The sequence below is a fragment of the Pleuronectes platessa genome, chromosome 4 (genome assembly GCF_947347685.1).
Source record: "Pleuronectes platessa chromosome 4, fPlePla1.1, whole genome shotgun sequence".
Taxonomy (NCBI): domain Eukaryota; kingdom Metazoa; phylum Chordata; class Actinopteri; order Pleuronectiformes; family Pleuronectidae; genus Pleuronectes; species Pleuronectes platessa.
The window spans coordinates 4,146,150-4,161,785 of NC_070629.1; the positions used below are offsets into that span (position 1 = coordinate 4,146,150).

The 15,636-nt window shown below is 38.9% G+C and overlaps 1 protein-coding gene across 1 annotated transcript in view; it reads left to right on the forward strand.

Moving 5' to 3' along the window:
• Positions 1-15,636, forward strand: part of LOC128439046 (whirlin) — a 123,932-nt gene that overhangs the window by 75,711 nt on the left and 32,585 nt on the right. The window contains exon 3 of the mRNA XM_053421866.1: positions 6,635-6,760. Coding sequence (XP_053277841.1) covers positions 6,635-6,760 — 126 coding nt within the window. The remainder of the gene's footprint in view (positions 1-6,634; positions 6,761-15,636) is intronic.

Below are 15,636 nucleotides of genomic sequence, written 5' to 3' on the forward strand. Positions count from 1 at the left end.
TAAGGTGACGACCTTGTCCACTGTGTACCAGATCTTGTCCTCTAGTCGCGGCCAATAAAAGCGGTTTCGCCCAATGTTGTGCATGACATTGACCTCAAGGGCACCTACAGACAGATAAGGGGTAAAATAAAATGACTTTAGGCGAGACATGATACTTATTGCTTGTATTGCAATCTTATTGCAAGACTATGAAATAAAGTTTGAGTCAAAGGCAATTGGAATATGAGAACGGAAGATGGCCAAGTGAGAATAAATGGAAAGAGAGAAATATCATGCAATGTAACTAAATGTTGAAATATGTGTGGAAAAAAAGAAAAGATGTACAAATCACCTTCTTCTATGTCTTCAATAATTCCAGGATTTGGGTCATCGTCATATGTGATGACACGCCACTTTCCAACAAGGTCTTCAGTGACGTCATCAACTGGACAGAGAGTCCCTTCACACCCAGAGCTTGAGGTGCCATGGCTTCCATCTTCTGGGCCTGTTGGTTCAGATGTTCTTACATCTCTTCCAGGTTGTACTTGTGGTGCAATGTTGGTGGACGATGGCAGGAAACAGGGACAGATGACCTCTCTGTTGCAGAAGCAGCTGAGTAATCTATAATGGATCGTGCCAGGCGTAGTGCAGACAACTACATGAATGCTCAGTGTACCTTTGATGGTGGTCAGCTCTTTTGGAAGGAGTGTGCTCACTCTGCTTATCTGGTCTTCCTCCACGTAGAGGAGCTTGACTTTGGTGAGAGGAAGGAGTGTGTCATAGAGGGCTTTCGGTGTGGGTATGTCAGTACCCCTGGCTACCTGTGAATCAGCTGTTCTCTTCATGGTGGCTCCAATGCCATCGGCCGGCCCTTTCCCATGACCAGCTTCCAGGAAACTCCAGTTTACAGCAGTAAATCCCATCTGGAAAGGAATGGTGCTCAAGAGATAGAAGTTCTTCTTTCCTCTATATTGCATGGTCGGACCATCGCTGATGAAGAAGAGCTTTTGGATCCTCGGATGGTTTTCCTTCAGGAACTGAAGAACGGGTTCAAGTTGAGCCCAAATGGCAGGAGGATCATGCTTCATGGAAGGTGACAAGGCACAGAATGTCAGTGTACAATCTGTGGTGTACACAACAACATTGTGCAGTGTAGTCTGCCTGTGAGATGCTCCAAAATGGACTTGCTGCACCTCCTTTGCATATTTGCACTGCCAGTTTTCTGCATAGTCAATGTGAAGAATAACTTCATCTTCTTTCAGAGATCTATGCAGGAATAGTGCTTGCACACTTTGGCTTTCATTTCTCTCTCAAAATCTTCCAAAAGGTGCTCTGGGCTGCCCTCACATCTCTGTTTAACCGTTTTTGTCACAGTGATCTTCTGTCTTTTTCCATCCTTTTCTTTTTCATAATCTTCTTTTTTCGTGAGCCACTGGTACCACCATGTGGCTTCTGTTCCTTCTATACCAGTACTTGTGGTTTGTGTGAGAGACTTGTTCTTACATGAGAGACATTCCCTGTACATGCAAGCTTTAGCCTGAGTGTCACAGCACAACTCCTCTGTGACTTTGCTCAAGCTCGGTGAGTTAAAAATACCAAGGTGCTTGAGCCTGTCTGCTTTCATTTGGGCATTGTCATGCAGTTTGCAGACACATGTTTCCCTGCTGTTGAGGTTTGGGGCAACAATCCAAAAAGGTTTTGTCCAGCAGAAAAGTGAATAGGACAGCTTCAGATGAGGCATCTCCAGCATCAACTTCTGATGCAAATTCAGCATTGTGTCAGAGAGGAACCTCTTTTGTTTATTTTTTTTGAATTTTGTGATTGTTTCTTTCTTCCCCGCTGATGCCCGACTATTGTCATCTCGACTTAAGAACATTTTAACTATGTCCATGGTATTTTTATTAACATTTCTCTTATAGGTGAACCTCGGCTGTGGCTTGTCTACAGTCTTGTTGTAGACTTTGTGGGAGATACCAACTGTATTTCTGAGCAAATTAACAAGTTTGTATTTTCTGAGCAACCTGTCTGAGACAGCTCTTCTGAATGCAATTTTTTCTTTATAGCTAAGAGACTTGTATTTTTTCTTAATTTGGTCCATGAGTGTATTGTGAAAAAGCAGGGTATTTCTGATATGAGCAGGAACTCTGTGCTTCTGTACATCATTCCGAGTTTTCGTTCTTGGAGAACTATTTGACTTTTCTGATGTTAACCTCAACCTCAACCTCTGACATCTTTTTTTTAATGTTGCTTCCCTCCGCTGCTTGTCTTTGACCTTCTGTTCTAGCTGTAATTTTCTGTAGTAGCACATTTTTGTCCTTCTCCTTTTCTTGTCTGCAGGTCTATGTTCTGGTGTCTGATCAGCCTCGCTAGAAGTGCTAGTTGCACATCTCGTCCTTTTCTGGTCTGCAGGCCTATGCTCTGGTGTCTGTTCAGCCTCACTAGAAGAGCGAGGTTGCGTGGAAGCTCTGCAAAATGTCTCCAACTCGCTCTGTCTTTTCACCAACACCCTGTGCTTTTGCTGTCTTTTCCTCCATGATTTTCTGACCTTTCTTTGCTCCCTGTTGGATAAATCACTGATACATTTAAACTTTCCTTCTTCCTTTCGTTTCGTATTTCTTTCTCTTTCCTTCCTTAAATATTCTTGCTGTTTCACTGGGTCATCCCTCACTCTTTGTCGGTATTTTCTCAACCTCTCTGCTCCAGTTTTTTTAATTCCTTTTGGCATTTTGGTGTCTTATGATTCTTTCTCCCTGAACAATTTCAGATAGAAAGGGTTAGCCTAACCTAGCATTATCTACATGTTTACCATTTAGTCCATATAACACATTCATTTCAAAATAATGGGATTGAACTACTCACCATTCCATTTTGTCACTACCGAAATGATCATGTCACTACCGAAACTTTACCATATGTTTCGGTAGTGACTGTTTCGGTAGTGACAATTCTAGCTAACTTTGAGCATAGCTAAAGAATGCTAGCTAGCACATGGCTAGCATATACATCTTTGAAGAGGTGTACACACATAAAAACATAATACTTTGCATAAAACCCCAAAAAGTTTAATTACTTGAAGAGAATATGTTCGGTAGTGACAATTCTTAAGGTTACACGCTGATTTTCAGACCTTGGAACACATTTATATCCAAATTATGGGATTTAGCTACTTACCATTCAGCTATGCGGGACAGGAATGCAGTGTCACTGCCTGGTCAAAAATGCAGGGGTGTGGCTAAAAACCAGACTCAGCCAATGGACTAAAACTCTTGTGTTTCAGTAGTGACATGAAAACTGGGGACATGGTTTTTTAATTTCAAAATTAAACCCACAATAAATCTTAATCGTCCAAGTTCTGTTTGAACTTAATCATAAAGATATTTGAAATAAGATCATTGAAAAAATTAAAAAAAATTAAAAAGTGTTATTTTCAGAAATTGAAATTTAGATGTCAGGGTTGGGGACAGCTACTTCCCAATAGAAAGTACCCTATAAATGATGATTTTGTATATATTTAGCTTATCCCTATCTCATTTAATGTCTTGGGTTTAAATAGACCTTAACACATTCTTAGTAAATATCTATGACATGAATACTTAATTGTTTTGTAAATAGTTTTTCTTGTTGGGGGACCTTACTTTGAACCAATTCGGTAGAATGGCCCATATATATATATATATTTGCAATTAGTGCTTCTCCTTCTCCCCATGAAAGGCAGGCAGCACTGTGAATGTTTGGTCGTGGTAGATAACACTTCACAGTGGCTATGCTATATAAGCTACCCTCAGGAGTAACCTGAGTACATCCCATATTTCAAGCTGCACAGGTGAAGATTATTTAAAATATGCAAAATAATTGCCGTAGTTAAACATTAGCATAATAAATTTTATATTATAGTGCAATCACTGGGTAATAATTGGTTTTCTCTGAGGGGCTGGTTTTTGTGTTTTATCCAGTCTTGAGTCATACAGTATATTGCAGTCCATAGTATCTCTCATTTTATCCCACATCTTGTAACAATCAATCAATCAGGGGTTGGTTTGACTCTGACCACAGAGGTGGTTTCGGGATTTCTTCTGTTAACAGATTTTTAATTCACATCTGTAAAATAGCTAGTATATCTTCAAACACACATTTTCCAATATTGAGGCATACAAGCATATGTCTAAGAGAACATAGAGTCAGACAAGCTTGTTCTGAAATAAAAAAAGGTTTTACCACCAAGGACAGCACATGTGCCCTATGTGCATCTAGTGACGAATGAGTCAATTGTGTTCCCTGCTCTGACAGCTGTAGTTAAGTCCATTTTTGTATTTCACAACCATTGGATAATATGGAATCAAACTTTTTACCTATTATTGTCCCTATTGAGACCAAACCATTTCTCCCCTTCTCCCCTTGTTTTCGAGGTTTATCTTGGCCCTTGAAACGGAGCCGCAAGTGGTAGTGATTGAAATCTTCCCCTACGAATTGGGACTGCACATCAAGAAGCCGTTACATCATCAGTTGTCTTAGTGAAAACCTGACACGTCATCAGTAGTCGTTGATGTAAACATCATTTGTCTGACCAATGATGTAACTTATTCCCTCAAGTGGTGTATACAAGTCAGATCCAGCCAAGAAGAGGCTCAGTAGGGGCCTCTGCTGGTCCCTTCTCCCAACATTCCTAATGATCTAATTCCTGCTTCCCCTCACTCATGGGCAGGAACTCAAGTTTCTGAGATTCAGCCAAAAACCTTCAAGCAATTAGCTGCTAACCTTTTGAGTGCGATGGCAGAACCTTATCATCTGTAGGCTCTGCTTTTTGTATCCGCTGTACCACACTGTCGTTAACCCCAGGCTGCATTTACAGATCCTGTCCATTAAATCACAGACAGATTCCATGGCTAAACATAACCGTTTAGACATGTTCTTTAATCCTCCTCAGCTAATACACATTTAGCAAGGCAAGGTATTAAAAACGTTTAGATTTTCAGATAAAATTTTAAACAAGAACATGCACACATTGAACAAAGATTAAAACATACAAGAAATAAAGTCCAAAATGTAAATGCAACCGTCTTTGATTACACTTTTCCTTCTTTCTGTGTAGTTGGTTTCCAATGCCTCTGGGAAATTCCTCCATCTCACTGAAAAACACTGAAAACATAATAACTGCTAGGTTAACATAAATACTGGTTACACTAAAAGAGGAGTACATTAATTAACATTACAATTTCTTGAGGCATTGAATAATATTGATTAAGATTTTATGCAAATGTATAAAAGAAAATACGCTATGTACTCTAACCTGATATATTTGGCCAGTAAGGTAGACCTGTTCAGCCTCCTACTGGGACACATTCTTCAACAGAGCAAGGCCAAAATGATATCTAACGAAAATAGATTATCTTTAGACAATATCATTTAAATATGTCATTACATTGATATAGAATAGCAAGCCATTATACACGGGTCTGAACACAAATAACTTAGAATTTTTTTAACTGATAGAAAGCAAACTGTTGAAAATGCTTTTACTATCAACGATACCTACTCCTACTTTAACTAGCTAACATTAACTTTGCTATTAATTCAAGACAGCGGAATTGTCTTTTAACATTAAACAAATAACAAGTCATTCAGACCCGGTACTCACACTTTTACTGTCATCCATCATGCAGGCGGTTGTCATCCAAATTGCAAGGTGGTACTGTCGGGAAAAACACAGGACCCTAGACCTGCGGTCCTGAAGCTGCAAACTCTGGTTTTGCAGGAACATGCTACTCGAACCTCTGAGTAACAGCCGTATCGATCTTCAATTTTCACTGAAAATAATGTCAAATAGTAATGAGAGTAATGTCCTGCAGTCAAAACTGTTAAATGTAACAGTGAAATTAAAATACAATGGAATGCTACTCAAAGTCAGACTTTGCTAATCTACGAGTCCATCTACTCTGACTTAAGTAAAAAAAAAAAGGATTTCTGACTACTGACTTGTTTTGAACACAATAGGGGAAATTTAAAGTCGGCCGTTTCCGACTTCTGATCAGTACGAACCCCAGCATATGGGAGCGAAATGGTTCAAGTCGGCATTAGTGGTGAAACGATTGTTGCATACTGTGTCTTGGACAATACCACATTTTCAGTAGTGTTTATTTTTCAAGCCCTAAAATATTATATTTAAATCTATGTATATTTATAAACATTTAAACTTAACATTTATATTTAAAGAGACCAGGAACAGTTGTGTAACCATCATATTGAAGCTCTGTAAGACTGGTAACACCAGTATCTGTACTTGTAAGTAAAGAATGTGTGTACTTCTGGCACCTTTGGTTCTGACCAGTCAGTTCAGTGTATCCAAATGCAGAGAAAATCACAGTGAGAGGTAGATTGGAGTGTGACAGAGTACATGCAGTAGTGGTGAAGGGTTATGGTAGGACTGGCAAGTGATGCTGCGTACAGACAAGTTAGAACCATGTAACAAGTATGCAGGCAAGCAGAGCCTGGCAGCAGAACAGAAACCCCTGAAAGATAAAGAAAACACAGCAAACGCCCATATACCTCACACACATTGAGACACTACAATACAGTATTTCATGATGTCCCATTTCTGAATTGCATAGTTTGGTTAAAAGTCACCACTTAGGGATCTGAATGTTATTCTCCCCTACAGGTAAACCTGAATATGGATGACGGTCGCTCTTTGGGCCTTATGATCAGGGGCGGTGCTGAGTATGGCTTGGGGATCTACATCACTGGAGTGGACCCTGGATCTGCTGCGGACGTTGGTGCACTAAAGGTACCCACATTTAACCTTTCCTAATAGCATTGCAAGATTACACGACAAAACTTGTGTAAAATTTTCGTCTTATGAGAATTGAAATCTTTGAGGTTGTGCCAGAGTATCAGCATGAATGTCATTCAAGACTCCACCACTATAATTTGGCAGTTCTTACATCGGCTAAATCTGACTGGTGCATGGGGTTAATTCAGTAGAATATTCCCTTTATTTATTTAATCTTTAATCTGAATTCATCAGTCTCGGCTGCATTCGTAGACCGATTGCGTCACATGGGCGTGACTAGACCGTCCCAATTCAAAGGGCCCTCCAAATGCGGCAGAGAATGTGTCCATCTGGGGGGATCATTCCCGGCCCAATACATCCCTTGAGTTATTGCACTTCAGTAACAAACTATTTTCAAAGATGGAATCTGTAGCTTTGTTGCTAGGTGATGGCTGTAACGGCAGGACAAACCAGTGAAGTGACATCGACTGCTCAGACCAGGTCCTCTACAGGATGCTAAATTGAGACTAAGCTACTGTGTCAGCTGTTATCACAAACATCTGCTGCTGGATTCTGACGAACCTGCCACCTGCTCCCTATTAGACTGCTAAACCTGTTAGCACCGCTATCATCTGCCAGCTGCCTTACAGCCTCACGGCAGGCCTGCAGAAACTGCTTCATTAGCCATGCGAACACTCTGCTGTGTGCTTTCAGGTCAGCTTCCTGCCTCCGTAAACAAGCAGGCTGCTCTCATTCTGTGCTATTTAGCCACTTGCCTGAGGGAAGAACATAAGCCAGTGTTTCCTACTTGTAAACAATATGCCTGAAAACTGAATATGGCTTTCATGATAATACCTCACTGTGGCCTACTTGAGGATAAAAACAAAACCCTCAGGTTTATCCTTTGACATCTTACTGTTCCAAATTCATGAGGACACCTGAAAAAACAATGACATAAAGGAGATTTTTTTTCCAGAAATTCAAATTGTCCCTTGAAAGAGTGTGTGTGACACTTCTCATTTTCTTTGCCGGAGAGAGATGAAGAGGTACTTTTTTTTTTACCATAGAGGATTGGCTGGTCATGCTGCAGAACTGGAGCCTTTGACACACTATAAAAGAAAATGTGAAAGGAGTAAGGAAGGAGGGAGAGAGCAGAGAGTGTGAAAGAGAACAGACATAAAAATAAATATGGTGGATTTTTTCTCTTCACATCACAGATGAGTCTCTGTTTACTGGTCCGCAGCCATTCATTGTTTGTGGAAGTGAGCTGCTGTCCATCCTTACTCTGTGTGTGTGTGTGTGTGTGTGTGTGTGTGTGTGTGTGTGTGTGTGTGTGTGTGAGAGTGGGTGTGTGTATGTGTGCGTGTGTGTGTGTGAGAGTGATCCTGCCGTTAGAGTGGGTGGTGCAGGCGGATAAAAGAGGCTCTATTTCTTTTCCTGGAAAACCTTGCACTTCCCATGTTTGCATCCATCCCTCCTTCCCTGTTGGCCATGTGCTGTAAATAAGTGTAAGGCTGGATAGATACTGAAGCAGATAAATCAAAGGTATTTTTACTACAAATGAGTGCTGGCCAAATATAAACATATCATAATGATATGAATCAAGCTGACACTGGTGTATGCTGCCTCCAGTAAATACCCATATATACCCATATTCCCAAGTCTGACTGACAAAAGCACCAACATTCATCTGCTAATTCACCTTTAATGTGTGACAAACTGACTGTCAGCTTCACACATGAAAGCATGTCAACCTTAAATATTGTTCAAATCCAAGCAGTGCAGGTGGTGACTGACAGACACATGTGCAACCCTCCCACAGAAGACTTGACTTAACTGCAGCTACTCAGAGTAGCTGCCCTCAGCACTTCCTATACTTGGGAGCTCCAGGTCTCCCCGGATAAATTTAAGTACCAAAGTCAGGAGCCAGCTAGTTAAAATACACATTATCAAGGCTGATTTCATACATTCGCAACCTATCAATATGTTCTATGGGCAAAGAATTAAATAGTTTAACTTTCACTCAATAATGTCCGAGAGCCGTCCTCTCCTCTTGAAATTACCGTTTAATAAGGTTTTACTTCCAGAATAAGGGGAAATAACACCTGAACAGGATGGTGAAATAACTTAAATTTGAGGAATATATGTTTATCATATGTCGTACTACACAATTGTTGGGAACTATAATCAATAATGCATTTTTTTTCATTTTGTTTGTAGGAACAGTTGGGGGCTGTGGCTCATAATAATACATTTTATTTTTTACAGCCCCTTTAATACATAAAATTCTAAAAGTGCTTTACAATCAAATCAAAGACATGAAAAAAGATAGATCTTTAAGAAAAATAATAACAATGCTGTTAAAAAAAGAATATAAAATGTATCAAAAGCACAATCATAGAAATAGCTCTTGATTTGTTTTATAAAACTATCAACAGAAGAATATTGTCTGATGTGTGGTGGAGAAGTAGAGAAGGCTGCGACCCGAAACTTTTTATAGCTTGTTTATGGGATATCGAGCAAGACCGCGGTAGAAGAATTGAGGGATCGGTTTGGAACATAGTACGAAAAAAAAAATCTGAGATGTATGAGGGTGCTTTACCATTAAGAGATATAAAAAACAAGTAAAATAATTTAAAATCAATCATCAGTGATACTGCAAGCCAGTGTAAAGATGCTTAAACCAGAGTAATATGATCTCTTTTCCTATTTCTCGTTAAAATAGTTAAGCGGATTGATCTCCCTCATTCCACCTGCCAAAAAGTCCTTGTGCAAAATACCCAACCCCAAATTGCTCCCGGACAGCTGTTCTGGCAGTGTGTGAATGATATGTGAAAGAGAAAGTGCTGCAAATCAGAATGTTTGTGTGAATGGATGGATGACAAAATTGTACTGTAAAGTGCTTTGAGTGGTCATCAAAGAAGAAGAGCTCTATATCAAGAGAGACCATTTAATTGTTTTGTTTTTAAAAGAAAATCAATCACCTTACAATGCCCTGCCGTATCAGTAACCTTCAGGGACAAACACTGAGAACATCCACTTTAAGGGCGGCTGTGAAACAGGAGATAAACTAGTTTGCTTGAATTTATATATCATGGTTATATTAAGGCTCAATCCCATTTCACCTCTACTCACTATATCCCTTAGCCTTGGGATGGAGGGGTAATGGCAAGTGTTAGGGCTATACAGCCCTCAAAACTTTGAACAGAGGGCTGTGAAAATTTCCCAGATTGCCTTGTGAATCACCGGCAACATAGCTGCAAAAGGGTTGCCACAATTGGAGTATTTTCTCCATTAATAAGGATTTAAAAATTACGATAATAATCTTAATATCTTGGATTATTATCATTTCAATGTATTACCACTGAACTAAACTGCTCTTCTAATAACAATGCATCCTGGCAGGGTTGCTTACAGACCACTGCTAGCAGCCTGAAGCAGTGTGCTTTTGATTTATACATGAAATAATGCAGAGCATCCAAGGTTTTCGATTTCCAATGGATGAATGGCATAAAGTCATTGTACTATGCCATCATTGCCATAGTACAGAGGTAATGCAGGACAAAATGGGCTGTGCAATTACCTGTTAATTTGATTGACCTGCATTAGCACAGATGTTATTTGGATATTATAGGGTTGCCCCTTTAGTACCTTCAAGCAATAACATTGGTTTATGTAAGATCTCAACAATGTTAATATATTGACATCCCTAGCAAAACTTTTTGAAGAGTCTATTTACTTTGATGACTCATGATGACTTAATGGCTTCTTGAAGTGTTGTCTTGAACAACTCTGTTTCCAGAGGCAAGATAACCCTTGAAAACAAGGGGTAGTGGTAAGGCTAGGGAGAAGGGGTAAAATTGGGATTATGCCAATTCAGTCAATGCTGTACTGGCCAGTTACCATAGAAAATGGAAATGCATGGGTGCTTTTTTTAGTTTAGAGGATGAATGTCTTTGGTGACCATCCCTGACCTCTTGTTCTAGAGCAAAACATCATTGTGTAAATGGCTTTAATGGCTTTGTATCGAAGTCTAATTGTCTGATAGATACAATTTACTGAGCATGGTCATGTTTCCCAGAGACAAATCTTTTTATTCTGGAAAGTCTGCATCATCTAGCAAAACACCCAACACTACTTGCTAGACTAATAATAAATAAAGCTACCGTTGCATGGAGTCTCAAAATGCATGAATTAGTGTTTTAAATACAATACAGTGCTGAAAGCAGCAGTTTATGCTTGTATACAATTTGAGTTGTTGATGTCAAATATTCCTGAACTCAGCATTGCTAGGAAGCTGGTGGATCTATCATCACAACGCCGCATGAATAGACCCGGCTGAAAGCTGAAAAGCTGATATATATTTGTGCACCATCGTGACAGTTGGCACCCATTCACTACTTAAAGAGAGTAAGACATCAAGCTATATCCATTAGAAAGTGATATAAATCTGCTCAAAATCTGAGAGGCTGTTTTCTTACCTTGGAAGGGTCCCTTTGGCTTGCAACTGAGCTGAGTGGCCTTCTCTCTGCAAACAGCAAAATGCACATCATTGCAGGAACTCAGACTGCTGGTGTCAACTCAAACAGATATAGGAGCTGGAACACTGGCCCAGTGGATTATGGCCAGGATGTGAATCTGCATATAGGAGAATACAACTAACACAGGTCCCAAGATGCTTTTTCCCCTCGACAAGAATCCATCATCAGCTTGTATTTGAGCATTTGGATAACAGTTTGTTTCACTCCATAGTACAATTTGAGTAGAGGCATCAGCCAGCAAAAAATGGCTGCTATCAATTCCACATCCTTCAGATAAGCAGATTACACATGTAAGCATCTTTGGGACTGTTGTTGTTGCTGTTTTTGGACATTAACATATTGATTTAGATACATCAACGTGTTTACTGTATCAAAATACAAATGACCTACAATGAACAGATGTCGTTAAAGTTGCATTTATTGATTTTTGTTTTGTCTTGAGGGCAGTAGAATTAGCTAATAACACAATATTGACAATTTTACTTCAAGCTGAACAAATTATGATCAAACTGTAGCACTTTCTCAGTCTTATTTTAATTAACTTAATTCATCCGGTTAAGTGTATGGAATTTAGTGGCATTTAGTTGTGAAGTTGCATTTTATAACCAACTGAAAACCTCTCCAATCCTTAAGATGTTATTTTTTTATTTTTATTTAACCTTTTAGCTGCTGACTGTCTGTCTCCTGCTTGGCACTGGACAGTGAGTTTATCTGAGATATTTCACTGCAAACAGCTGTATGCAGCTGGAAACAGGAGGGTGTGTTACTATGAATTTGATCAAGTGTTAATATGAAAATGTATTTATTGGTGCGTCTTTAAATGAAGGGCATTTTCCAACTGCAGCTGCTGTTTAAGTTGAGGAAAATAAAAACCACTAGTCGGGTCAAATTAAAGATGGTAAAAGGTGAAAGTTGTTTTCCAATTAGTTGTTTATGATTGTCAATATTTGAACATTATTATATAGTTATTGCTAATTGTTTGTTTTGGTTAAATGGTTACACTACTTCCATGTTTGTCTTGTGAAGTATTTTGAGGTTTCAGTCTCATGTGTATAACAGAGCATATACACAGTTTATATTTAGTTTAATCAATGTCATTTTCTTATAGGGTGCATAAAGACCCACATTTTATTTACTCTATAAACACAACCTAAGGTATACCTTTGGGCTTCATGTCCATTTTATTCGGTTTTATGACCATAACTTCAGTACACTGAGTAGAGGATAGAACCTGCTGCTGGTGCTCTGCTTTTGTAAAACGCTACACCTACCTGTTACAGAAGACATTCATATATGCATAGTATGGTGCAGTGCACAGTTCCGACCCGATGCTGGGATACAGTGGAGGGAGTAATGTGCGAAAAGGCAAAAAGTGCCCAAAGACTAATCCTGATCATGGTATATGCCGGCTGTAACACAGTGTTTTAGATGGTCCTTTTGTCATTAACGAAACAGCCCCCGCCCCCGGGCCCCTGTCCCTGTCAGCAAACTGCTCCTGTGGATGAAAATAGCAGTTTGTCCTTCCTAAAGGACAAATACACTGCACTTTCAGCACCCTGCACATGCACTCTTTCTTTTACTCATTATCACGAATGATCAGTGAAACACAACTTATTACAGCAAGGGGGAAGGCGAGGGTGATCCTTGTGATTTATGTGGATATAGTGTACAACAGTTAAATATAATTTGACTGTAATAACTGTTTATGATATTGTTAGTAAAGAAGCTAATTTCAGCCAAAGACAAAGCAGACAGTGGCCTGTGCCCCTTTAGCCAGTATTTTATCTCCATGTCCCTGTTTGAGAGTGGTCATTCTCAAAATAAGTAAATCAGGGGTTCCTGTTATCCTCAGAGGGCTCAGTCATAGAGTTTGACCAATGTTGTTCTCTTTTACATTATCATGTTGTTGCAGGGAGGTGAGAAGGAGAGAACTCAATAACAAATTTCTCACTCAACTTATCCTGCCAAATTAAGTTGCTTTTCAACAATCCAACAATTAGTTTGAAGCTAAACTGAGTCCTCATCTTTGTCCCTTGGATTTGTCCTTGTCTTTTTAAGATAAGGGTTTATCTCCATAAAAACGTCAATGCAATCAAAAAAGTCAATCACAGCTGCATTTTAGATTAGAAGATATCTTCCACATTAGGCAGACATATTTTCCCTTTTGCTCTGAGGTTGGCACCCGATAATATCGGATGAATTGAATTGAACTGAAGAAACATGAATGTGATTAGTAAAATTTCAAAACAGTGTATTTGATTTTGATATTGCAGCCATAATGAGGTTTCAAATATTCATGGTCACAAAAATGAATTGTAACAATTTTGGATGTCCCCTGACTTTACTTTTAATAATAATAATAAACTTTATTTTTATTGCGTTACCTAGAAATGCAGCTCAAAAAGCTTTGCATACAATATAGATAAAAATAAAAATATGTAATTTCATATTACATTACATTACATTACAAATTGTCATTTGACGCTTTTATCAAAAGCGACTTACAGTTAGTGTATTGAACACCTATGAGGGGCCATTGAGGGGTTCAGCATCTTGCCCAAGGACACTTCAGCATGCAGATGGGGAAGACTGAGGATTGAACCACCGACCTTATGTTAAGAATTTATCTTAACATGAGATCATGTTAAAATAACATTAAAAATAAACAGAAATAAAACAGAAAAATAAAATCACCCATTCACCCAGTGCATCTTGCAATATGTGCTGCACTTTTCCTATGAGGGGCATTTGGGGTTCAGTATCTTGCCAAAGGACACTTTGGCATGCAGATTGGGAGACTGGGATCAAACCCCCAATCTTCTGGTTAGAGGATGACCGTGGCTCTGCCACCTTAAAAATAATTCCTCCCACTATCAACAAATAAATTGAAAATATCCTGGATACAAACACGGCCATCTTGCGCTGATGATGTAAATTGGAGTCAGAGTCTTCACTGTAGTAATCAGGGATGGAACCACCCCTGTATCAATGTCCTGCTGATACACACTCCACCAAGTGTGTGGTTGTAAAAACAGACTTACTGAAAACATTTTTATTTTACTTAATTTATAGTCAATGCTTAATACCTGTTTACTTGGATTTTGCACTCACTTGCTTTGAATCTGTGGCCTAAGTGTGCAACCGTGAAAATAATATTGTCTGAATCATGGATTGAATGCAATGCATATAGTATTGGTTCATAGACCTCAGAGAGAAGTGGTTTGTGTTTACCCAATGATTTTCTAGTCTTGAAAGCACGTTACAGAACAGTTTTGCAATTCACACCTTCACACAAACATTTACAAAGTGCATGTTTTTATCATACATCACTCACACTCTAGTGGCAAAGCAGCTTGTCAGGGACAATTTGGGGTATAGTAATGTAAAACAATTAAAGTTCAAGAAAATCATGGCATCATGGTTGTAAAAATACTAAATGGTCAAGGTTGTGGAACTCAACAAATAGTGGTCGTCTGTGTGGACAATATGTTTATACTCACTCCTGGTCACTTGACCTACATCCTTACTCCTGTTATAATTACTATGCCCACTAAAGGTTGCAGAACAATGAGTGCAACTGTGGGTTATAATAAGATGCAAGAATAAACGACTGGAACAACCATGTGCCAAAGTAATCTGTGTAAAAGCGAAAGTGTTTCTTAAAAGAGATGTCATATTTTCATTGCTGTGATCACCACAAATTTAATTCTGTTCCCCTCCAATTTGTTGTGGGGAAATAAAACTCTCAAAGAAAACCTTAGATGATTTATTTTCTTGTTTGGCTGTGGCTAGGATGGAGCAATGACAATTTTAAGAAGTGAGATTTTCTTCTTTCTTTCTTTTCATTAAAGAAAAACATTGATCCAATGACAAAAATACAATTTAACAGAGTATTTTTTTTTCTATGAATGATCTTACATATTGATGTTTACTGATAAGCATTACAACAGTGTAGAAATTAATAAACACCCAACGAGACTGTTATAAGACATATATAACCTAAACTCGATTGGCACAATATAGGAACATGTTCGTAGGGTAGAGTCTGGAGGAGGGGGTCTCTCTTTCAGTTCTTTGCTGGCAAGCACAGAGCTTATGGCACTGTTAATTATAGCTTCTGCATCCTTTTTTGTCTTAATGGCTATGTTCATGTTTTGATTGTTATGGTTGTGTGATATTGGTTTTTCAGTAGCCAAGACAGCATTAGGTCTAAAAAGCATGGGCCACCATGACCAAGACTCGTCTATAAGGGTTAACACAGAGGTGGGCTAAATTCTACTGCAAAAGAAATGAACAGTACTGAGGGGTGTTAACGAGGCTTAGGTATAGCCCCTCAAATCTGTGCCTCAT